This window comes from Augochlora pura, chromosome 8 (genome assembly GCF_028453695.1).
Source record: "Augochlora pura isolate Apur16 chromosome 8, APUR_v2.2.1, whole genome shotgun sequence".
Lineage (NCBI taxonomy): Eukaryota > Metazoa > Arthropoda > Insecta > Hymenoptera > Halictidae > Augochlora > Augochlora pura.
The window spans coordinates 8306740-8332390 of record NC_135779.1 but is presented as its reverse complement, the minus strand read 5'-3'; the positions used below and the strand labels follow the sequence as shown (position 1 = coordinate 8332390).

At 35.5% G+C, this 25651-nt stretch overlaps 7 protein-coding genes across 9 annotated transcripts in view; 4 read left to right on the top strand and 3 right to left on the bottom strand.

Annotated features, from left to right (window-relative positions):
• Uzip (beta-pore-forming protein unzipped) overlaps positions 1 to 8741 on the top strand; it is a 32462-nt gene extending 23721 nt beyond the window's left edge. The window contains exons 2-5 of the mRNA XM_078188492.1: positions 4248 to 4443; positions 5080 to 5456; positions 5669 to 6003; positions 6079 to 8741. Coding sequence (XP_078044618.1) covers positions 4248 to 4443; positions 5080 to 5456; positions 5669 to 6003; positions 6079 to 6574 — 1404 coding nt within the window. The 3' untranslated portion in view covers positions 6575 to 8741. The remainder of the gene's footprint in view (positions 1 to 4247; positions 4444 to 5079; positions 5457 to 5668; positions 6004 to 6078) is intronic.
• Miga (mitoguardin) overlaps positions 1 to 9850 on the bottom strand; it is a 44573-nt gene extending 34723 nt beyond the window's left edge. For all 3 annotated transcript variants that reach the window (XM_078188489.1, XM_078188490.1, XM_078188491.1), the window contains exons 1-3: positions 9651 to 9850; positions 9308 to 9458; positions 8973 to 9116 (exon numbers count right to left, since the gene is read on the bottom strand). In XM_078188489.1, the coding sequence (XP_078044615.1) occupies positions 8973 to 9116; positions 9308 to 9458; positions 9651 to 9743 (388 nt within the window). In that variant the 5' untranslated portion in view covers positions 9744 to 9850. The remainder of the gene's footprint in view (positions 1 to 8972; positions 9117 to 9307; positions 9459 to 9650) is intronic.
• Positions 9851 to 10537: 687 nt separating this feature from the next.
• Positions 10538 to 14043, top strand: Tsen2 (tRNA splicing endonuclease subunit 2). Its single transcript, XM_078188662.1, has 6 exons — positions 10538 to 11076; positions 11244 to 11424; positions 11497 to 12391; positions 12487 to 12647; positions 12721 to 12891; positions 13843 to 14043. Exons 2-5 carry the CDS (start codon positions 11257 to 11259, stop codon positions 12883 to 12885), a joined length of 1389 nt encoding a protein of 462 aa, XP_078044788.1. The 5' UTR covers positions 10538 to 11076; positions 11244 to 11256; the 3' UTR covers positions 12886 to 12891; positions 13843 to 14043.
• On the bottom strand, positions 13020 to 13963 carry LOC144474114 (COX assembly mitochondrial protein homolog). The gene is made up of 3 exons (XM_078188664.1): positions 13771 to 13963; positions 13388 to 13492; positions 13020 to 13305 (listed from the first exon to the last, which is right to left on the bottom strand). Exons 1-3 carry the CDS (start codon positions 13835 to 13837, stop codon positions 13097 to 13099), a joined length of 381 nt encoding a protein of 126 aa, XP_078044790.1. The 5' UTR covers positions 13838 to 13963; the 3' UTR covers positions 13020 to 13096.
• Rpn11 (regulatory particle non-ATPase 11) lies at positions 13904 to 15694 on the top strand. Its single transcript, XM_078188663.1, has 6 exons — positions 13904 to 14043; positions 14230 to 14341; positions 14506 to 14655; positions 14746 to 15009; positions 15088 to 15354; positions 15432 to 15694. Exons 2-6 carry the CDS (start codon positions 14249 to 14251, stop codon positions 15591 to 15593), a joined length of 936 nt encoding a protein of 311 aa, XP_078044789.1. The 5' UTR covers positions 13904 to 14043; positions 14230 to 14248; the 3' UTR covers positions 15594 to 15694.
• Positions 15695 to 16334: 640 nt separating this feature from the next.
• On the bottom strand, positions 16335 to 19626 carry Nop60b (dyskerin pseudouridine synthase 1 Nop60B). The gene is made up of 8 exons (XM_078188661.1): positions 19500 to 19626; positions 19050 to 19168; positions 17956 to 18288; positions 17473 to 17883; positions 17269 to 17389; positions 16844 to 17157; positions 16536 to 16766; positions 16335 to 16474 (listed from the first exon to the last, which is right to left on the bottom strand). The coding sequence occupies exons 1-8, from the start codon at positions 19510 to 19512 to the stop codon at positions 16391 to 16393; spliced, it is 1626 nt and encodes a 541-aa protein (XP_078044787.1). The 5' UTR covers positions 19513 to 19626; the 3' UTR covers positions 16335 to 16390.
• Positions 19627 to 20104: 478 nt separating this feature from the next.
• Positions 20105 to 25649, top strand: Cdc45 (cell division cycle protein 45). The gene is made up of 9 exons (XM_078189053.1): positions 20105 to 20448; positions 20756 to 20908; positions 20978 to 21187; positions 21262 to 21426; positions 21499 to 21734; positions 24032 to 24368; positions 24446 to 24837; positions 24911 to 24987; positions 25070 to 25649. The coding sequence occupies exons 1-9, from the start codon at positions 20398 to 20400 to the stop codon at positions 25132 to 25134; spliced, it is 1686 nt and encodes a 561-aa protein (XP_078045179.1). The 5' UTR covers positions 20105 to 20397; the 3' UTR covers positions 25135 to 25649.
• The last annotated feature ends 2 nt before the right edge of the window (positions 25650 to 25651 follow it).

The window sequence follows — 25651 nt, the reverse complement described above, 5'->3', positions numbered from 1 at the left end:
GGCCTTAAGATTTTAAGAACACTTTCGCTTCCTGGCTACACCTCTCACGGAGGAGTGTCAGCCGAGTGGCCCACACCTTCGCGAGGCTGAACTCAAAGAAATGTTCGAGTATGTGTATCTTTCCCAGGGGCCATCGTTCGCGGTCATTGTAAAGCAACGCGCGCGACGATGGCAGTCTGCCCACTTTACACAGGATCTTGAAACGTGCACTATGCTCGAGTCGAATGTAAATCGCGAACAATGCCATTCATTCTAGAAACTGTTAATTACAGAGAAAAAGTACAGAGTCGAAAACTTTCTGCGAGAAGTATTGTATTTGTATGGAAAACAAAAATTGTCGCCATTGATTGGACAGAGCAATAGTTAACAGTGAACCTAGCGAGCAGTAAAATTGACTGTAAAACGAGAAGCTGTGGTTTAATGTTAAAATTCATCGCCTTCGATTACTGCACTATCCTGCATTCGATTCGTCCATTTTTCTCGCAAATACATAAAATTCGCAGTCGATTGATCGGGGATCCTTATCGAATCGGCGCTCGCGTGGAACCGATTTGTTCGTTCAGAAACACCCCGTAGACGGGACGACCGTGACAGTGACGTACCGGGTGTATCACGGGGGCGAGTTAATTACCATTCGACCGAATGCGACGCAGAGAGGCGCCCGTAGTAGGTGGCCCGTCAACAAGTTGCAGAACGCGCGCGCCAAGCCTCGGCCAACCGGTTCCCATATGGGAAAGCCTAACGTTCACCGCGTTCGAGCACGAGTTTAACAGCGGAGCCGAGCGGTTTTTCGCGGTTCGTTTTTCTCTTTAATGTATTCGCCAAACGAATTCCGGTCCGTTCCCTCCGTCTCCACACCCCGTCCGCCGGTGCCGCCGGCGATTTTTCTCGGCACGAGTTTTCGTTTTCGCTCGTTCGCACGCGGGTCACGTCGGAGTATCCTCGGTTACGTCAGTTTTCCGGCTTCCACGCGGAATCGCGGCAATTACCAACGATCATCTGGAATTGCCGCCGAGGTTTTCGGCCGGTTTGCACGAAGGTTGATCGTCGCGGGCCGCTTGGAAATCGCATGAAAGGTCCTGCGGTTAATGCTTGCAATTCGCGCGTTAACGAGTCACGTTTCGTTTCCGACGCTTCGGAGGTATGCGCACAATTTGACTACGTATTGTTCAAGGAAACGATTCGTCTACACACCTTGAACACTAGATCAATTAGCCTAGGAGTTTTTTAAACGGTCCTCTTCGTGGTCCCTTTTCAAAAAATCGACAAACAATTAAAACTCTCATTTCTTTAAACATATTTGCATCCACTGCATTTATTTTTATGTCCGATATTTTCCGTGAGATTTTACTGAATATTTAAAAAGGAAACTCTGTAACAAAAGCTTGCCGAACAATTTACATTCTCGCATTTTCACCGTGTTCACACCAAGCGCGCTTCGGTCAGTTTCGCAACGTTCGCATTACGAAGATAAAAATGCCGAGAACCGATCTGTTCGGTACAGATTCTTGTTTCGACCGTTCGCGCCAATTCGTCTAAACAGCGACGCCGTGCCCCGGTCCCGAAACAAATTGGAACGGGCAGGAACAAGTTGGACGATTGCGTCGGACTCGATCCGTTCGTGTTTCGATTTAGAACGAGTACACGGGGGATGAGCGAGAGGGGGGGGGGGTGTGGAGAGGGGGGATCGCGGGTTTATTGCGAGTTAATTCAACGTGGCCGACCGACCGTCAACGGTTTCTATCGCGACACGGACAATGCGATATCTGGCGGCATCGAACCGTTTTTGTCGACGGTTCGATTGGTACACGAACAATACCAGTTTCCGCGGAAACTGGGCGCCAGAACGGAAACGGTCGGTCGCAACTGGCACCGCGAGCGAAGTCACCGCGAGCGTGACAAAAGCTTTTGGTTATCGAGAAAAGGTTCGAGGGAGATCGGAAGAAGCCTCAAGGACGGGGTGAACTACGTCCCAGAGAACGATCGAGTCGCCATTTTGTTTGGGAACCGTTCCTCCACCGGAAGATACTTACCTTCCTCAATAAAAGATTACGAGCTCGTTGATTCGAGCCGATAAAGTGGGCCGATTGAATTTTAAGCTCCGCAGATTGAACCGCGAAATTATTGGTTCGTGTCATGTAGACGTTACTTCTCCGACAATCAATTTTAACGACTCGTGTGTCATCCTGGTGAGTCACTGTTCGACTGGCGCTTTTGGCAAAATTTCATCCGGCAAGAAGATTCAAAGAATCTGGAAGTATATCGTTTCCAAGCTATAATAGACAGTAGATTTTTATGCGAAATAAAAAGGTCAATTAAAGAAAACGTACGCTAGGTGAAAATCTTGTTCCTGTTTTAATAATTGTAATAAATTGAACGTACGGTATAGTTCTGATATCATTACGGTTTTGTATTTTATATTTGCACCTTTTTGTCATGAATACATAAAGTCGAATTTATTAAATTACGTTGAAGTCAGAGTAATTTCACCGAATTTGTTACACCGTGCACAGCTGCCAGTGAACGCGTTAAAGAGTTCGCTGAAAGCCTAAAGACCGACTGGAGCCGTTGATGGTTCTACGGTGAAACCGATCTCGGTGACGTTCCGAAAATCGTTTCTAAAGGAAGAAGAGCGCACAAATGTTCCTTTGTCCCGCGGGGCAAAGAGCGTCACGCTTTTGTTCAGCTTTTTACGCAACGGGACAAAGAGACTCTACTTCTTTCGCCACCTCTGCCCTCATTCACCTGGCCAAAGTGGATTATCGCGGGCTTTGTGATTCGGCACGGGCGCCGAAAATCGGTAAACTCGCTTTTATGCACCTTTTGCTCACTGGGTTACCTTGAAAACGATGATTCAAACGAGACAGGAATTTGAACTGCAGATCAACCCGAATGATTTAAAGACCCAGGGTCGAAGATATTTAAAATTTCGAAAATTTATTCAATTTCTTCGATTCTAACAGCTTCCTCTCTTTTACCGTCACTTATCCGACCGAACACGATGGTTTAATAATACTCCGTCTTTTTCAAATAATTTCACGAGATTGAAAAGGGTGTAATTGGTGCTGCAGAAACTATAAAACGTCAACGATCTTTTCAATCGGAAAGTATTATTGGTAAAATTGTACGCCGGTTCAACGCAAAAATGTGCGACTCCAAAACTGCACAGCAATCAAGATGTTAATTTCAAGCCTTGGAACTCTGCTTGTGTTACTTTTTTCGAAATCAAGCAACCGCAAATGATTCTTGCCGCAGAGCAACTATTTGTAACATTATGCACGTATTCTTGGTTCTCGGGTTCAACAGCTATCCGAGAAACTCTCGAGCGAGAAGGAAGTCGCGGATGCAGTGGGCCATGAACGTTATAAAATAAGTGTATTATCACGTAAACGGATACGCCACGGAACCGTTATGGTAACTGAGGCAAAAGGTGTACACCGGGCACGCCATGAAATAACTGGCGCAGCCGCGTGTTCATGGGACGAATAATTTAAATGGTTGGAAAGATTTCCAGAGGAACGAGTCGTCCTAAGTTATGCATGGTACCCCCATTCCAATAATAATTCATGGCGATACCATTCCTACGAATTTATCTCGTACGCGATCAGATTGAGACAATGAAATTGTTTTTCCCGCGGTTCGAATCTGTTCGGAGGCATCGTCGGGGAGACGTTGAGGAAAAAAAATCATTTGCTCGATTCACTTGACGGTAATAATCTGCGAAAGCAAGCCCGAGCGAGATCCAGTTATACTCGGGCTGTGTTAAAGTTACGCTCTGTAAGCAAGAAACATAATCACAAAGAGCGGTATTACTGTTACAAAAGTTAAGGTCGCTGGAACACGGTGCAACTGAAATATTACGTAACTCGTGTAATTTTCTCCCGGCAGTTGGAATTATTGCTGGCGGGCGGGGTAAAAGTCGAAAAAGTTGCTGGTAACGTCGCGTTGTCCGTTTCGCCGTCGGACAAGCCTGTTAATTTGCTCGATATGAAAAAGTACGTCGGGGCGGACACGACGCATGCGCGACATCTCGAAATATTTTTCTGTATTCGTAGGAGACTAGACGGCCGACGGCGTTTCTCGCACACAGCAGGCCAATCGAACAACGCGCTCGTCGCGAATTGCGAGTACAGTGTTAAAAGCCGTTCACATAACTCCGACTAAGAAGTTTCATGTTACCTCTGAATTAGCCCTGTCGCCGTGTGTCACACGTTCTCACAACGAACGATCTGTAACGTTTTTTTCAGATGTCTTGGCAAAGAGTCTACCTTGTCCTGGGACTGTTCGGTCTAGCGCTGCTCCTGACCAACGCCGACAACAGCGTGCACATTCTGTCAAAGTATCATCAACTGGTCACCTCGACTACCCTTAACTGGCTGCCGCGTGCACATTACGATCCGTCGAGGGAAATAGTGATCGGCGGCTTTGAGATCGAGACCGAAGGTGCGTTCAACTGAGATCAGAAACAATAACACCGCTGATTTACGCACTCGAATCTGCAAACGTGTTAAGCATTTCAAAATTCGTGATCGTCGCTGACACCATTTGACTATCGCGCTACAGTTTCGGGGTGACTTGCGATTGGTAACAACTGGCATCTTGCGAGATGAAACCGCATTTACACTGAAACCTACCGAGCATTAAAAATGATGCACGTTGCTTCCATAATAATAATAGTGAATTTACTTAAACTTTGCACCATTTTTGAAAAAGTCTCTTTTGACTGCTGTGGTAGGGTTTAGTGTTAACGACTTGTACCCTGAGCAGACTATTTTACACAACGGTATAAATATAATTAAAACCATATAAAAATATGCATATCCATTGTCAGTAATACACTGGCTGATTCGGCGTTAGTTCATTTGCACATGAAGATGGCTTTTCTCTCGACGCTACAGCATCCCCGTATTCTTCCTCCTACAGTGATACCAACCGCCACTCAAAATCAGAATAAAACTTTATTCCCGCCTAATGGTACAGAGTTCCTTCCCGTCCTTCCGTCTCGGTGAACTTGAATCGCAATTGTCTCCACCCTCGGTGTCTAGACGCGCGTTTTTAACGATTGTCAACGTTTCGCAGAGGATTTGCACAACCAAGCGAAGAAACCGGAGAAGAAGCCGCTGTACGTGTGCCGGGCGTTGCACACCACGGTCTGGGTAGCTGGTAGCCAGAAAGGGAACGAGAAACGATGCACGGTCACAATTCATGGCAGCGTGCAGTCATACGATAAATACGAATTGCTGGAGAACGTCGACAATGCCGGCCGCGTCAACTGGGAGTACTGGGATAAATACAAGCCGACTCCCATAGGAGCGGTGGCCACGGAAAAGATGTTCGTAGCTCGTCACAGGGTTAACAATGACAAGGACGGCGCAGACGGCGCGCCGCGATACACCAATTATATCGGCACCTTGATTTCATACGACAATCTCGGCTCTATCAGTTACGTGAAAGATGTGAGTAATTGCTGTATATAGGTATGACTGTGTGCAACTGTTTACAAGTACAGTCAGAGCCTGTTAAACATTGACACTTTGTCTAAAACTCACGACTTAATTATTAATTATTTAATTTAATTACTAATCACTAAGTTACATTGAATAGAAATTGAAAAGAATTTCAAATTAGCGAATTAGAAACTATTAATACTATTTTATTTTTGTACCAGGATGGCACAGAGGGAAGTGAGAAGTCTGGTGATATTCTGGTCGAAACAGAGCCAATATATTACAATCTGACAAGAGTTAAATTGCATTGGCCTAAAAAGCGTGCAATGAAGCATACACCCAGTATATTGGGGGAAGCAACGATTGCTAATAATGGACAGGAAGGTGCAATCGTGGCACAAGCCTTTGGCTATACGTATCAATATTCTGTGTACTGGGGGCAGGGTCATGCCATCTTGAAGGGCCTAAATACATCGATTACTTTAACAAATGGAACAGCTTTACCGAAAGTAATGTGGGGTACCATGGAAAAAAGTAATCGCAGCGATGTGTATACGTGAGTGTTATCCGTGTGTATTTCTCGGAAGTTACGTTATTCCCTTGATCTATCTAATTTCATTGTCCTTGACAGGGTGGAAATATTTTTGGAGCCTGGTACAGCAATAAACGTTACTCTGAAAGCTACTTACTCTGACATGGAAGTACCCTACTCAGGAACATTGATCTCTTATTATGAAGATGGAGAAACGAAAGCTCGCGGGATCAGCGGTATACGTAGAGAAGAAAGCATGTTTGACATAACTCCAGTATTCGGACCTATTTACTTCTTAAGTAATTATAGCTTAGTTCCTACTACAACTATACCGCCCACTACCGAAGCAAGTACCACTACGATAGCACAGGAATACAGCAAGCAACCCCGTAAAACAGACATGGAAAACGAAGACCACGATGAAAATATGATAATACCGCCGAAGAAGTCGGATATGTCGAATATGCAAAGCGACGACGGTGGTCCCTTGTCACTTAAAAACAAGGTAGAAGCTTCGCATTCTGGAACATGTTTACATACATTAAACATTATATTTATACCTCTATTAACGATCGTCGTCCATAGAATTACGTGAAAATACGACTCTTAAGAAGTCCTAAGTTGCAATAGTAATATATTCGTAGAGCAATATTGAAGAAAGATAACAAAAACAACAAAAAAAAAAGAAAAGAAATTGAAAAAAAATTAAAATGTTGCTGTAATTTCGTACATAGCAATTATGGCACGAAATAAAGCTCCTTGGTTAAATCGCTGACTGTCAGGCTGTGATGTCAGCACTGACATGCTTGCCTTTCGAGAAAACTTGATATTTAATATATATATATAATTTAATATATATATTATATTATATATATACATAAAAATATATATATATACACGTTTAGGATATTGAAGAAATACCTTAATGATGAGCTAGTCTCATTACAATGTTAAGTACAAGCGATCGCAGCCAATGTAAATGTTAACAGAAGATTCGTTAACATTACCTTTATTGTTGAATAACTGAATGTAACTACGACATTCCGTCTTTACTAATTCCGCTGTGGAAACGATTCTCCAGCTAATCTATTTTATGCCTTTGCAAAGTGTAATTCTAGATACCCTCTAGAAGAACTTCGAATCGAAAACTTAAAAACGAATGACATCTTCTTTCAAAGTTCGACTCAAAGAGAATTGTAATTACGGCAGGTATTGTCTCGGGCAACTAGCTTATAAATGAGATCAGGGGAGTAAAAACGACAATGAAGGATAAAGAGATGTGAGAGTTAACGCAGCTACGATATATTTTTGAGATTGCAGTATAATTTTAGAAAATTGTAAGATTTATAACAGCATAGCAAGTAAGAATACGTAGATAGCAGGTAGATGGGTACAACTATTTTCCAAAGCTATTTTAATATCGTTTACGTGACTGATGTAAATTGTATAGGATCTGCCATATAAGAATAATAGAATTCAAACGAAGTAACTTCAAGGATGAGCCAGAATTTAACCATGTACAGAGTCTGAGTCTGATCAACAAAACTTTAAATTCTTAAATTATTAATGCTTTGTTATAAAAACAATACAACATCTAGAGTACTATGTACCCATCTGTCTCCCATGTAAAGTGATAGGGCTTGCAGATTCCTAGAAGATTATTATTAATGGAAATTGTAATGGAAGAGGAATGCAGTATTTTACTTTTGTATAGATGCGTTAATAATTTGTAAGTTACACTTTCTTTGATAAGTCAAAGAGAAATATGGACTTATTTAATTTTGTGTTTAATTTAAATGTGCTTTGATTAAAGCACATAACAAAAGAAATGATATATTCATATATTCTTGTATTTTTGATCATTTTTACTTGAACCATTGGTATGTACATAACATGTTTCTACATTTTTGCTAGGCATAATTGTTGTACACTTATTTAACCATTTAATAGTTTTCGCCTGATATTGGTATTAATACTGTATGATTATCATGTATTTTATTCTATTGTAGTACCTATCAAAGTAACATGAAATATTTACTTCAGACAGAAACAAATGTCCAAACGTGTTTGTAAGAGTATGCATCAAGGTAAGCCTAATCACAATATTGTGATACTCAATGAAATTTTATGTAAATGTAATATGATTGTGACATATTCTGTTGAATAATTTGTTAATTGTCATAGAAGGCAGGTAATTTGTTGCGAGGTAGAGACATGTGAGTTTTAGAATGTTACGCGTTTACATGAGAAACAAAAGAAACTGATAGATAGAAAATGAAAATTGGTATGATGTTTGACATTGTGAGCAATATTTTCTCACTATGAATAATAAAAGGTAATGGATATTGAAAGAATAATACATTTTCGGAATAAATTTATGAATAAAATGATTAAAAGCATAGAACAGTCTATATTCGAATGCAAACTATTGCTGCTTATTTTTTACTTGCTTCTTGATACTTCTGTATACCATGGAGGAAATATTAAATAAAAATTACAGTGGAAATAACTCTAGCAATGCCAAAAACTGTCCTTAGCTTCTATGACTATCTGCATTGAACAAACATGTTATTTGTGAATAATCTACTATATCTGTACATTATCATGTAAATATAAATGCTATATACATACATGTATGTAAAAATGTACTCAGCCTTGAATAATTTATGAACGCATGCACAATATAATCTCTTTTTATGTTAAATACTGCACACTATATTGTTATTTTCTTTCTTAAATAAAATTTGATCAAATTCCCCATATATGATGTTATTTCCAACAAAAATAAAACAATATTTCAATCAGAATAAGCAAAAAAGTGAATAAATTGACAAATTGGTATCTATTCATGATTATTATATCCTTAACTTTTAATGTACAATATTATGTACACAACTGTATCAATGATTTAATAATTCGAAATTACAATTACTATATATTTTTTTATAAATCTACTAAGAAATTTAATGTACTAATGTAAGATTCTGACTTACCAAGAACACCAAACTGTTGTGGAGTAAGTTTAACGTCTCCATCTGGACCCCCTGGAACAGAAGATATAAGCGATACTCGATCACTTATATGACTCCTACTGCTTGCTTCGCTTCTTCTTGCCCATGACGCTTGCGAGACTGCATCTACCAACATGAATAAAACATAACTATTCGAGACAACAAAAATTAATAGCAGTATTTTAAATTATAAACAACTGCAATTAAAGAAACAGACAAATCATTTACGACCTAACTTGAAAATGTTTTAAACTTAATACTATTTAAAATGTTTATAATTCCTACTTAATATCTCATACACTGCATGAATAAATTACCAAAGTTAGAATTCTTTGCATTAGCAAATCTTTGCTTTAAGTCTCTCAAGGGTCTCCTTGAAGGAGGAATAGGATGTCTTCTTCGTCTTTTTAAAAACTGTGCCAGGCCTCCCAATAGCAATGATCCTCCGGTTAAACATATAATAAAAATCTGCAAAATACAGAACACTAAAAAAACTGTCGAATTACAGCAAACATTTGAATATGTGCATATAAAGTTTCTACGACAATCAACAATATTAACATAATTTACCGAATGTGTTAAATCATTCTTCAATATTATGTAATGTTGAAAATACCGAAAGTAAATATATTTACTCTAACCTCAAATGGAGATACTTGCTTTTTGTGTTCTAGATAAATTTATCGATGGCAGTGAAATTATGCAACGTCTATATAATACATCCAAGAACTGCCGTGCGTTGAATACGGACATTGCAAATATCTTCGTTATAAACTTGTACAAACAGAGATTTACGGACGGTCTCCGATAAAGAACAACATTAATTTTGAAAAGAAGACAGCACTAGGATCGTTTGTGCGGCAAATATTCAAAGCACGACCTATGATTATGTCCATATATACAAGACACGCGACTATCAAAACATGGAGGTACAGCAAACAGTTCTATTTCTGCACACTTCCAGATCGCAGCTCGATCCGTTAGAGAGCTTCAACATAGAAATTTTCTTTGCTCTGATTGGTTGACAATTTACTGATGTGATAGTGCGGCCCTCAGAATTAAAGAAAAAGAGGAAAAGCAACGAGTAAGCGAGAGAGCATGAAATAAGTACAACTTGTTCAAGCTTGTTTCACCCTATCATCTTCGTGCATCCATTCGGTTGATGCGATCGGAGACACGCGGCGCGAAATTCAAATTCGAAATTCCTTTACAAATGACGCGTGCTTCAGATGCATGGCAAAGTAAAATAAGCTAGGTTTCCTACCCATGTGCCGACATAGAATCTAATGGTTATCATTCTGTTTCTTTTCATCGTATCTTGTTCTCTTTCTAAAATACATGCGTGAAGTTGGATGCGCAGTAAAATGGTGGGAATGTGCGAGCCAGCCTAGGAAGCACGAAAAGCATGCAAGAGTAGAACCTGTTACTGAAAAAATTGGACGTTGATCGCTGCAATGGAAATGCATTCCACCGACATGTATAATCGCAAATGAAATTTATTTTTTTATACAGGCTGTCCCAAAACTATAACAATTCGGAAATGGGAAGTTCTCGACGTTATTTAAAGTAACTTTTTCCTTTACAAAAATTTTCTCCGTGGCATCGTTAATTAGTTATTAACGAAAAACAGTGACCAATAAGGGCGAGCCCGACTGGCGCTTTTTTCGAAAGAGCTACATTAAATATTGTTGTTCCGGCGCGATATTTTCACCTTTTACTCATCACGGTACTGGTATAATATGTTCCACTTCACTACTTTTCAGCAACATACTGAGAAACATTAATTACATTGTACTCTATATGCGTATAACCATAGCGTACTTATGTAGTTATCCGGTACAAAACGACGAGACTGGAACAAAATATTTGCCAAGTTCTTTCTTACTCAAAATAAGAAACAGTCCTACTACAGATGTACAGTTTTATATTAAGTAGTATATCTGTTCTATAATATATACTGTATATAAAAACGTTAAAATGAGAAATTTAGTAAAACATAACATGTAAAAATCTAGATTACATGCTTTTTCTATGAAACTTTCAAACACCTATAGGTACCGTGAAAATAGAAGAATAGAAGACTGTTGTAAGTAGAAGATTATACAAATTACAGTAGTGTTTATATTATTATGAAATTTAATTTGCTGACTAAATTCAACTGTAAACTGAGAATACATAATTATAAAATATAACCTCACTTATATATTGATATTGTAACATCATAATAAGTTTTTTAAAATTATATGTCATTAGGAACAAGAATAACATGAATCTACGAGAACCAAAGAAGAAACGACGGGTTAAAGTAAAAGAGCATCCACCATTTCCAATTGTAATTGGTGATAAAAACGAATGGGTAAATTATACTGCTTATCTTACAGATGTAGGATCGTGTATAATTAATCCAAATGAAATTGCTGCAGTACATTCCATGGTAACAATAAATTATCAGCATTATACTTAACATGTAAATATAAATTTCATGGAACAAATTTATTTTGTTTAGGGATATTTCGGCAAAGGTTCATTGTCGCGTGGCTTTCCTTCATTTGGGAAAGCACGATACGGAGCACCTCCTGTCATAAGGAACAGACAATGGATTCGCAGACAAGAATGGCTTGAACAGTTCAATGAACTAAGCACAGAACCTAATAATAGTAAATCCATGAATACGGAAGAAAAATGTGAAGAGTCTAGCGCTGTAAATCTGGAAGATGAAGAAAAATGTGAAGAGTCTAGCGCTGTAAATCTGGAAGATGAAGAAAATTCTTCCAAATCTATAGAAATAGAAACTACACCAGAAATAATTGAAATAAATACAAATATTGAATCCTCTGACAAAAATCAAAAAGAAGATGGGTCAACCGATAAGGAAATAGAAATTAGTCAAGTAAATCTTGATTCTACAAAAGAAGATGAGGAATGTGTCATTGTAAGTAAAACTACTACTGAAAAGTCTGAGGATACTAAAGTTGATGTTGAGGACTGCACTGAAAATGAAGAGAAAGAGGAATCTTTGATTTTAGAGGAAGGCTTTGATTTTAAAGAAGATCAATATATTGTAAACAACGACAATGAGGTTCAAAGTAAATTACTTGTCTTACCAGATAGTGACTCAGAAACTGAGAATTATTTAAAGAATATAATACCCAAGATTGAAAGTGGAAGTTTTCCAATACAAGAAACTCTTTACCTTACATTTGAAGAAACATTTTTTCTATTATATGGTTTAGGATGTTTAAATCTAATAGACTTCGATAGTAATTTGTTAGACATTGATAGTGCTTGGCGTATTTTTTGCAAAGCTGATAAAAACTTTGTACAGAAATATGTTGTATACCACTATTTTCGAAGTAAAGGATGGGTAGTAAAACCAGGATTAAAATACGGTGGAGACTTTTGTTAGTATTAATCCATTCTACTTCATTACCCAATTAATTAAATAAAAAATTAAATAATTAGGTACACTTATAACTAATAAATTTGAATATTTTAGTACTCTATAAACAAGGACCACCGTTCTATCATGCATCATATATTGTATTGGTAGATGTTTTAGAAGCAGATTCACTGATCAGAGATGAAAGTAAATCTATGCATAAACCGACATGGAATAATTTATTTGGATTAGAACGACTATCTGAGACTGCTGCAAAGGTAATTAATTTAAACTAGCATCTCTCTTAAATTAATAAACTACCTACAATTTTAACTTATTTTCTTAATTTAGGAAATATTATTTGCTCAAGTATTGTGGCCATCTACAGTTTTACAAACTTCAAACTCACTTTGTGTGGATTCTTTATCAGAGTTTTCTGTAAGAGAACTATTATGGAGGCGATGGAATCCTAAGAATAATAAAGATGAAGACGATGCTGATTATGATTCATGGTAACACTATGTGAGTGTATTTATTAATTCTTGCAAATAAATGCTTCTACATTGTAGCTTTGGTATACATTTTTTAAAGGAGTATGTACCTTATTTTATTGTTCTCATTGTTGAAAAAGCTAATAAATTTATTAAGCATAAGGTAATAAACAATTTATTATTCATACTTTATACATTTATATCTCTAAGTTTGCTTTCATCAAGAACAATAAAGCCTATGAGGATTTTAATTGAGAAAATCTTGATTTATTAGGCACACCAGTCGTTCGATAACGTTTTCTGTCATTTAAATATTGTTGTGTACATTCTTCTCTGAATTTTTCATCACTAAACCATTTCGTCAAGCATGATTTCAAAATAGAATTTTCATCTTTACATTTAAAAACCATGAGAACATTACTAGCCGCACAACATTTTGTAAATTCTATAAAATATGTATATGAATAATAGGATTGCATAACATGTTGAAACGCATGTATAATAATTATTTTGAAATATATTATTACCTGCAACTTCTTCTTTGCATTTTTCAACTCTCGCTCTCTCCCGCATTATTTGCGGTATAAGTACCTCTTTTTCTACCTTTCTTAATGATGTATCATCGGGATCACCTATAAACAATGTCTGAGCAAAATATGTCAAGAATATTTTCAAATACATTTACATATGAGTATTTGCTCTATAATATTGCCGATAAATAATATATTTCAAAACAAAATGTGTTGAGTTATTTAAGGATATTATTACACCATTTTTTCAATATTTCAGTTTTTAGTAAACTTACATCTTCATAACCTCATTTCAGTGGAAATCAAGTTTAACTTAGTTTATATTTTACATATTTATTACCTTAATTAATTTATTTAGTGAACTTATTTCTCAAAATTACCTAACTTGTGTGGTCCTTTACTAAGTTTTGGCGAAAGTACTGAATACTGGACTTCTTCCTTTACCATTCTAGCGTATTTGCTTACTATCCTCGGCGGCAAAGTGTGTGAACTGTGAAGTCTGTAACAGGCTGTGGACAGTAGTCAGTCTCCATATAGGCCGCGCTCATGATTGTGCAGATTTGAGAGTTGTCAATAGCTGCATGAAAAACGTGTTTGATAGTGTAGACAAGCAATAAATTATATCATCTATTGTCAAAACTATACTATAATAGGTAAGAAAAGAAATTAATATAATTTATATTTTTAAAATGATCTAGTCCTTTCATGACGCGCAAGTGATAAACTTAACCTTAACAAAGACGTATGTACGTTCAACGCGAATGTTTAATTTACAATCAACACGTTTCCTATTCATCCATGATTATGTGAAATTTTAATATGCTCAAAAATGTTTTTAGAAATAAAAGGCGAACGAATATGGAGCGACTTCTAAGATTAGGCGGATGTATGCCAGGTGTGAATCAAGGACCTCCTCCTTCGGATGCTCCAGTTGTTGACACCGCTGAACAGGTGAAATAAATTCCATTTATTACCGAAATGTATTTCGATTTTCTTAATTTTTAAATACCAGTAATGAAACGTGTGACTGAAGTTCTGTGTGCTATAATAATATAATAGCCTATTAACAAAATAATTAAATAATTATTAATATATTTTTACTTTAATATTGTTAGGTATACATATCCTCATTGGCGCTTTTAAAAATGCTTAAGCATGGACGTGCTGGCGTTCCTATGGAAGTAATGGGTCTGATGCTTGGAGAATTTGTTGATGATTATACTGTTCGTGTCATCGATGTATTTGCAATGCCTCAAACAGGAACTGTAAGAACAGAAGTTGATCTGTGTAAAAACAATTATTACCATACATTTTTAGTGATTTGTTTCTAATTGTATTATTTTGTACACAATCAGGGAGTTAGTGTAGAAGCAGTTGACCCAGTGTTTCAAGCAAAAATGTTAGATATGCTTAAACAAACCGGTAGGCCAGAAATGGTTGTAGGATGGTATCATTCCCATCCAGGATTTGGTTGCTGGCTGTCAGGTGTAGATATCAATACACAACAATCTTTTGAAGCTCTTAGTGAAAGAGCAGTGGCTGTTGTAATTGATCCAATACAGTCTGTGAAAGGAAAAGTTGTTATTGATGCATTTAGATTAATTAATCCAAATATGATGGTAAGTATTTAATCTATACACATAAACTAATAATCTTTTCCTTAATTCATAAATACATATAAACATGATATATTGCAGGTCTTGGGACAAGAACCTCGTCAAACCACATCCAATTTAGGTCATCTACAGAAACCTTCTGTTCAAGCTTTAATTCACGGTTTAAATCGTCATTATTATAGTATTAGCATCAACTACCGCAAAAATGAATTAGAACAGAAGATGCTGCTAAATCTACACAAAAAGACTTGGATGGATGGTATTACACTTGCTGAATATTCTGAACACAGTAGAGTTAATGAAACCATTGTGTCTGAAATACTTGAACTTTCCAAAAATTACAACAAGGTAAAGTATTAAGACTATGTTCAAAATCAGATTGAAGGTCTGCGAGGTATTTAATCATTTTTCATTCCTATTTATAGGCATTAGAAGATGAAGAAAAAATGACACCAGAACAATTAGCTATAAAGAATGTGGGCAAACAAGATCCAAAACGGCATTTAGAAGAAAAAGTGGATACACTAATGACTACAAACATTGTTCAATGCCTGGGTGCTATGCTCGATACTGTCGTATTCAAATAACTATTTCTTAAAACATTCGCAATATATTATTAAAAATGTATGCATCTTTTTAAAATGTGTTTGTAATCTGTACCCAAAAAACAATAGACGCAATACACAAACGTTTTGCTACACCTTTTATTTCGATTAAACAGATTAAAAAATCTGAAAATATATTTATATTTTTATTTGATGTATTATTTGTAAAGTTTTACACACATTCAATACATATACAACTTAACATCTGTTACAACGAAATATACATGTTAGAAGTAAATGCTAGTATATGACGATAATGTTAAGTGATACAGAATTTGAATGTTTTCAGGCGATGGAAGTTAATGGAAACTAAAAAATAATGTTGTATTAAAATGATAAAGAAATATTTCACCGTATTTGCAAATGCAAATTTTTAACTATGTACATGTAGAGATATAAAATTCATCCAGCACACCAACACACATCTTCAGCAAGGATACTTAACTTCCATTCGTAAAAAATGATACAGTATTACTGTAAGTTAAGTTTTGCAGTACATTCTAAGTACTTACTAAATAGTAATAGCTTCATTTACAGTCCGTACAAATTTACAGACGTATAAAATACATATTCTCTTCAATTTAACATGCTAATACGTATCAAAGAAATTTAAATTTTTTAAAATCAAATCCCATAAAATTAGATATTTACTTCTTGTAAATGGTCTTTTTGTTGAGGATTTGCGTTCCTACGAACGAGATCACGAGTTTCTTGTATAAATTTATGGAAAGGTCGTTATATTCCGTAGACAATTGTTTACAGAATATAATTCTTTATCTTCAAAGTGAAGTTGGTCCTATACTATCTTTCTCTTTATTTTTCTTCTTTTTCTTACTTTTCTTCTCTTCTTTAGTCGGCGTTTCCTACAAATAAAAATATCGTTTAATAATTTGTACAGTTTAGTAAAGTTGAAAATAACTCTACCTGAATTGAGGTATCAGCATCTAACCCTGCTGAATCTTCTGAATCAGATCCTGATTTTTCTTTCTTCTTTTTCTTCTTCTTGTCTTTCTTTTCTTTCTTTATGTCTTTGGGCGATATCAATTCTGGATCTTCAGTTCGTATATTATTTCCTGAACCATCTGCAGGAGATTGTCTTGTCTCTTGATATTTGCGTTTCTTTCCACTTTCGGGCGATCCATTTTCATCTGTAGCCTGTGAAGAAATGAAGTTTTAAATAGTTAACTCTGTAAAGACGTAATCATAGAAAAACAGCGGACGTGGAATATTACCTCTTCATTACTAGTAGTAGTAGGAGGAGCAATAGTACTGGAAGTAGTAGTAGGAGGAGCAATAGTACTGGAAGTAGAAGCAGTAGTAATACTAAGACCCTGAGAATCAACCATCCAATCCATAGGTGTGTTTTCATTTGGTTTCCCATATTTATCTAATTTTCCTTCCAAAATCATACGTTTTTTGATAAGAGCTTTGGGCCCAAGACCCCATTTTCTCGGATATGAATCCCTTTCCATTATTACTCGTTTTATTTTTGCAGCTATACCATGGTCGCAAGTAGCCATTGTGGGAGACGTCATTAATGCTACGCCTGCGGAAATAAGAATAATTATTTAGTTTCTCTATAAAAACGAAAATATTCAATGTTTGAAGTGCGCTATAGATGTGTGGCTTTGCTATATTACTATGAAAATATATTTACCAAGTGCTATAGCTTCGCCTTTTGTCGTTATTAATACAATTTCTTGACCTAATTCTATGCCATCGTCGTACATCAGTATACCCGGTAACATAATTTTAGCTCCATAGCAAATAGCATTTACCTATCAATACAGTATCATAAGATTATAAATAACTGTTTCCGTACAGTAAAATTCGCTTTAAAAAATGTATGAGGAATACATACCGCACTATCTTTCATGATAACTCTTTTATAATTTACAAGAAGAGACTCTAGAGGTTTGATCACTCTCCTTAAGTATGTTTCATCTCCATGGTTATCATATAACCATTGAGCGTCAAGTATATCGTGCATGGTAACTATACCATCCATCTCAGATTGTACTCCAGAACGACATCTACGTAGTTCTTGCATTTGGCAACCAGTGCCTAAGAAGAGTCCAAGGTGAACACAGATAGTTCTGATGTAAGAACCAGCCTCACAACTAACTCTGAACACTCCCATCTGTCGACCTTCATCATATTCCAAGAATGTACTATTGAAGACTGTTCTAACGCGAAGTTGTCGCTTAACTGCAGATATAAGTGGAGGTCGTTGAAATAACGCACCTTGCAATCTCTCTAGAGATTGACGCACCTAGATCAATTGCCCAAAATTAAGTTAGATTATGAAAATGAGCAATTTCGATGTATAAAATACTGTGATTACCTTTAATACACTTTCAGGAACAGCATGCAGTTTAAAAACAGAGATGTACTCTTTTCCGGCTGATTGTTGTGCTTTTGCTAATCGTGTTGCTCTGTCTATGCAAACGATAAGACAGCCAGATACTTTTGGGTCTAATGTGCCAGAATGACCAGTTTTTTCTACTTTTAAAATTCTCTTTATCCACGCAACAACTTCGTGTGATGAAGGATTGCACGGTTTATCTAAGTTAATACACCCAGATTTTATATACTCAGATATGTCCCTATTTAAAGGGGTTGAACCACATGCTAACGGAGTATAATGCTTCGTGCGTGTGAGTAATTTATGAAAATTCTGAAATAACATTAAATTTATTGTAAATTGTCATTCTATAAGAATTATTATAATTGTACAAACAGGTTTAATTGCTATTTATTATAAAATAGGTTATCACTTTATACTTATGGTTTCATAACTGTAAAACACCCAAAAGTTTTCATCGTTGTACATTAATAATATAATAATGCATGAAGTATGCTACATTGGAAATTGCACAGAAAAATTAAATTTTTCTAAAGAAAGGATAAATTTTATTCAGTAAAGAACAGAAAAACAGAAGAACACTTATTTAATTTTGTTCCATAACTATAGAAGTAATAAAGTATAACACTCCATTACAGAAAAATTAAATGCAAAATACAATAAACTGAAAATACAATAGTAATTTAGCAATACATGATTTCACCTTCATTTTCAACAAGTTCAAATGTTCTATTTCTTATAATTCCAATTAAATATTGCTGTATTGTTCTTTATATCTATCCACAAAAAAATGACCTTTATAGCCTTAGTCCTATAGTTATGATATTGAAACGAATCAATGTTTTTGATTTTTTGTTTCAGGGTAAACATAAAATGTCCTTCTAAAAAGCTATATTGTTTTTTTAATATGATTTTACACATGGCATACTTAATGTACTGTTACATTAGCTCAGATATTATTATTACATTAGTTTATATATAAGAGCTGAAAGTTTTTGGGTGATGTTAATCGTTTTATATATATGTATATGTTATTTTATCTGAATTTACTTAGTTATACAGTTATTTTATACCTTAAACAGAAGTGGCCAATCTCTGTGTTCTATTTTTACTTCTTCATCAGAAGGTTTAATTTCATATTTGAACTCCAGTTGCAACTCCCCAAGTGACTTTTTCTTATTTTTCTTCTTATCTGCAATAATGGGAATAAAAGTTAACCCACAGAATTTTTAAGATCTCTAATTCTTGACATAAATAATACAGATTAGTATCGATGTGTTTGTGTATAAAAAACAATTTAACGAGCATGTGAATATAAAAAGCACGCGTAACACTTTGTATTTAAATTAGTATATTTAAACGGAGTTTTTTTAAACACATAAGAACACGTGTCTACCGTTAAGAATTTAAGCAACATTTAAATTTTATACACGAAATAAACACATTCTGTCGAAGTAATAAGAACAATATTATACGTATTGCATTAAGTAGCATAATGTGCATATTAATTTAACAACAATTACCATTTTCTGCCATTTTTTATCACTATTGTACAAACACGTGCGCTTTAGTAGACCAAACGGAACTTCAAACACGCGAGACTGCCGGGAGTGTCTGCCAGCGTTGTCTGCTTCCTGCGTCCTCTTTCTGTTCTCTTCTAATTTAACCTCGTGAACTATGTACAATGTAGATCTGTAACATGTAATGAATATTTTAATAACATAATAAAAGTGGATGTACAGTATTAAACTTGTTCGTTGTAATTTTAATTACGTGCAACACTATAAAATACCCAAAAAAGTGACTAAACACATTAAATGCACGTACACATAAGAATATGTACAATAATGGGTCCTATTCGTGCACACTTCCAGGTCACAGCTTGATCCATTAGCGAGGTTGACACAGAATTTTCATTGTTCTGATTGGCTGACGATTCACTGCTCCAACAGATTCCACTGCGGATTGGATGCGCAGTAATATGACGGGGAAGTAAGAAAAGCGTGCAAGAGTAGGTCTTATCATTGCCGGTCCCATTACTGTACATATAAATTTAATGTACACTAGTCCATCTTGAACATTTGTTATGCAGTGACTGATTTTCAAATTCAACTCCAATTTCCCTCCAACTCCAACTTCCAAGTGCTACATTTCGCATATCTGAAGCTCAAACAATGTAATTTTGTATATACACTTGGAATGAAATGTGACATGATTTGTTTAATTATTTAGACGATGATAGAAAATTGTGTGATGATTGTTTGTAAGTGTTCAATTGCAACATGTATTCTTTGCTTGTTAAGCGGTGCATCATTGTGCATTTAGTCTCATGAACAGCTCGCTGGCGTACAGTAACAGCAAAGTACATAAATAAAACATAACAAATACAAAAAATATTCCCATGACGAGAATCACTGCAAAATGTTCGTGGAAAACTTAGAAAGAGGATTCTACCAATCGTTGAGGGACGATGTAAGTAACATTTTCACCTTCAATCTTTTTGATTCATCTGATTTATCGCTATAGGTTAAATGTTATAATTCTCTATTGTTTTTCATTGTATTTTTAGCAACAATATAAGTTTACTTCAATGTTGCTGTTCGGTTAACATCGTATTTTGTTAATTATATTCAAATTTTGTATTTACTGACAAGTAAAAAAACGTGCATTTATGAAATTGTGCTATTATTGTTGACACTTAATGAACAAATTAATTTAACTGCAATTATAATTCGTAAAAATATAATCTAATAATGTGACTTCAATATTTTCATTGTAGAGATGTTTGTTACTGGTCAACTTTGATGTTGATGCCATTTGTGCCTGTAGAATTTTGCAACTACTTTTTAAAAATGATACCATGATATATACTCTAGTGCCCGTACAAGGGATTCAGGACATGATTAATGCCTTCGAAGAAAATTGTGAGGAGGTAATGAAAATATGAAGAAACATAATTTTTAACAATAAGCTTAACAATTAATACCTATTATTCCTTTAGATAAAAAATGTCATTTTCATAAACTGTGGTGGCACATTAGATTTAGTGGAGCTGCTACAACCAGCAGAATCTGTGATATTTTATATTCTTGATAGCCATAGGCCCTATGATTTATGTAATGTATATTCAGAAAATCAAGTTCGTATACTTGGTAAACCTGATGAGGATGATGATATTCCAGAATACAATGATATCTTCCGGGATGACTCTGTAAATCTCTTTAATTGAATATGGTATATATCAAGTTTGCAATAAAAAATACATTATATGCTATTGTTATCTAGTCTGATGAAGATATGGATGAAGATTTAGACAGTGAAGACTCTAGGTCAAAAAGACGAAGATTGAATGAAGAAGATATCTTGAAAAAGGCAGAACGAAGAAAATGGGCTGAAAATAGAACTACTATCCTGTTCAATTACACACAATACAGTTACTATGGCAGATCGGTATTTTAAAATAAACAACAAGTTAAATGCAAATATGAATCATCAATTTTACTATAATTTTTATTATTTTAGAGTGCAATGACTGTTTTTGAAATGGCATGGAATATGTCAAAGGACAATTTGGATATGGTCTGGTGGGCTATAGTTGGCTGTACAGAACAGGCCATTCTTGGCAAAGTAGAAACAAGATTGAGTGTTCTTGAAGAGGGATTTCTTCATTCTCATGTATCCAGATTAACGCATAAACAAGGAGGTGAAATTGAGAATCAGCAGCAACAAAGTACAGCCCGAATTATTTATGAAAAAGAGTATCCTTTGTTAAGATCATAATCAATTATATTGAATTTTTCGGATTTCTATTCATCTTATAAGGAGAGATCCTCAGGGACAGAGTTGGACATTATTTAGATAAAAAATGATTTAAATAACGATTCAAATCAAAAATACTTTATCTTTATTCGTTATTTGAACATTCGAATACAACAATTTTTTATTCGACGAGTATTAAATAAATAATTTTATTCGACGAGAATATACCTGATGAATAAAGATACTTTTTTTATACGAAGCGTATTTATTCGTATCGTCGATTAAAATTTTCATCTTATATCTGTATCTTCTATTTCAAGGCATCGAATAATTCTTCGAATAACTTTCATTAGTTTGGATAAACGTGTTGCCGTTGGATCGTGCGGTGCGTTAAATGGTTTAAAAGATTCGTTTCGAGTATCGAATATCAATGCAACTGACGAAAGGCATACAATGTTAACAAACGGCTTTTACATTTTTTGGTGTACTTTCATAAAAATGTTATGAACAAATTAAAGAGCTTTTTCCGACGAATATGAGTCTAAATTCGAGTGTAATCGAACATTTTTTACTGATACGTAATTATTGAAGATATTCCGAATGATGTCGCGTTTGGACTCATTTGAGTATAATCTCGAAATTCTATTCGCATTAAAAATATTATTCGTATCAAGAATATAAAAATTATAATTGTCAATAACACTTGATTTTCCATTTGCTTATATTGTATGCCTTTGCTCGTCCGAACTAGCTTATTATTTTATTACTGATGCGTTCTAGCAACTTAGACTCCGACAGATGAACAACACGTGCGACAGACCCCACCGAAGCGACAAACGAAAATACATGTATAAATCACGCCACTGACGACTGACGATAATACGAAAAAGAACTTCCAGACTGTTGTCGACTCTTTAATTTAAACTCCTCCGACACATCGGAGGTATACGACATCATACGGACTATCTTTAATAATATTACAATTTTTATCATAACATTACGTATCAGTAAAAAATAATTCGATTACACTCGAGTTTGAACTCATTCTCATCGGAAAAAGCTCCTCAATTTGTTGGTAATATTTTTATGAAAGTACACTAAGAAATGTAAAAGTTTAAATTTTCATTCGTCCGTGGTTCTCCGTTTGTTTACGTTGTATGCTTTACGTCAGTCGCGGTGGTGTCTGAAATTCGTGTGGAGCCTCACGAGCTACTCGACGCTTGACACGCCGGCATGTTCGACAACGGCAACGTGTTTATTTTAATTGACAAAAGTTACTTGATTCGAATTATTCGGAGCCTTCCAAAGAAAGAAACATATAACAGATGAAAATTTTATTCGACGCTATGAATAAATGCGCTTCGAATAAGATAAGTAACTTCATCCATCGAATAAAAAAAGTATCTCTATTCGTCGGATAGTTCACGTCGAATAAAATTATTTATTTGATACTCGTCAAATAAAAATATTTTTTTATTTAAAAGTTCGAATAACATTTCGTTATTTTTCATACGTTACTCGAAATTTTTATTTCGGTAAACATTTTGCCCAATTTTGCCCAGGGATAAGAGTTTTGGCACAGTGGCAGGGCTTGTAAAGTTAAATTCAATGATACCTGGTTTTGGGTGTAGATGGTTTGTAGTTTCCGAGATATTTAACTGTAAAGTTGTTAAGAAAGATGCGCAGGATTACGGCGCGAGGCACCATTCGGCAGGAGCACAGTAGCAGAAATGTTAGGGAGTGGGGAAAGATAGGAAGCTCACGATCTGGGCTATCTGAAAGCGACGCGGCGGCGCGCTCCCTACCTCCTGCCGCAAGCTGTAATCCTGCGCATCTTTCTGGCCGTTTTTTCGTAACCCTGGCCTTTTATTAAGAACTTTAACGCATTGACTACGACAATCTTTGAGTATTTTTCATGCCTAAACTGCTTACTTTGATATTAAAGCGTTAGTTTGAGTCGTCTCAGATTGCGGGAAAGTCTGATACGTATACGAATTAATTGTATGTGTAGGAAGTAACAAAATATTTATTGCCCCACCCCTAAATTAAAAAAAAACATTAAAACGAGATGTCTCGTAAACCAGCCACAAAGTTTGTATACGAGATATTTTGTGTCCCGTACGCAGTGTTAATATGAAATATCTGAAAAATTACAAACTGTCTGTACCCGAAACCAGGTATCATTGGATTCAGGTTTACAAGCTTTATCACTGCGCGAATCTTATCACAAAAAGAGCGTCACTACTTTAGACCTCTTCTTGTTAGAAAAATATTATTCCTTATATATAAATCATAGTCTATTGCTAGCATTGTATCGGCACTGGACTGTGGAAGCTAGTCTAAAACATTCAGTACCAACTGCAGTATCATTGAAATTGTGGTCAGTCAAAGGAGAACAAAGATTAAAGCAGCTTCTAGCAGAAATGGGTTTGCCTTTAGCGCAATCGAAGCAACGATTTTCAGCAATGGATCTGACGCTTAGGCACGAATTCAGACAAATGATTGAAAAGTTAGCAGGGAAATACAAAGTAGATACTGTTATCGGCACAAGTTTTACTCTTCAATATGGTTACAGATTCAAGTACTGTGCCTCGGACATAGTTTATGCAATGCTTGCATTACTCGAATCTTCTGTAAGTCGGAAATTATTGTGCATTATTGGCCTTAAATGTTGAAAATTGTTGGAAACGTTGCTGTTTTGATTTTACAGACAAAAGATAAGTTACCACAACGCTGCTTTTTGGATGCTTTGGATTGCTTATCGCGCACTAAAAAAGAGATACTACAAACTGGTATAGAAAAAGCGAAATTTATGCTTAGCAGTATCTTCAAACTCGCTCAGAACGTTTTGCAAATGAAACAAGTTAGAAGCGCCGGCTCGTTTCTTTATGTAATTATACCCGAGGCAAGTGACAATCAAGTGTTTGCGCATCCGCATTCATTACTGATGTTAGCTCAGTTCATTTTAAAAGCTTATGTCGACTCCACGAAAAGTAGAAGAGCACCTGAGTGGCCGCTTATTGTCTCTTCAGTATGCAGTGTAGAAACTGGTTCGTGCCTGATGGTTGGTATACCACCGGTATGCGAAGATCAACCAAGGAGGTAGATGTTTATTGAATCGTCATTGAATCGTAAATATATTTCATTTAATTACAATAATGTTAATTTGTTACAGTCTATTTGGAAGAGCCTTCGAGCAAGCAGCTAAAAATACAAATTGTTATATAGAAGCAGACTATTTTGACACTACAAGTAAGTATTGTTCGAGAATTTGATGATTCTTGTTTTTAATAATGTTTTCTATCATTGAAGAGAACGTCTCTGTCTGTTTCAGTACTAAGACTGAAAATCGAAGAAAGACCCAAATTTATGGACGCTTTGGCAGCTCTCCTAGCGTAAAATTTTTAACGATTTAATTGACGTATGAAAATAAGAATTCTTCGGTTATTATTTATTTTGTAGATAAAACTAGTATAGATAGCGGCGGTTATGACTTTTTAAAAAATACGGCGACGGGATTGCTTCAATGTGCTTTATTTTTCGTGACATGCCGGAACTCATTCATAAAACTCGACTTAGTAATATTCATTTTAACTCTAATGACACGTAGCTTTAATCATACTGTAGATATGTGTACAAAGTACAGTTTATTGCAACGTATATCGTAGAACATTTTCGTTTGCTTACGGAACGGCTAATTGAAAACACCGATTGCGTGGAAAAAAAAGAATAGCACGTCAAGAGAATGCGTGATAGGTTCAAACTATACTCGATAAATGAAAAACCACCTTTGAAAACGTAAACCACGCGAGTGAATCGGTTATCGGTATATATGCGTGTAATGTAAAGATATGACCATTGATATACTTTTTATATAAAAATAACTGAACGTACAAAATAAAACGAAAGAAAGATC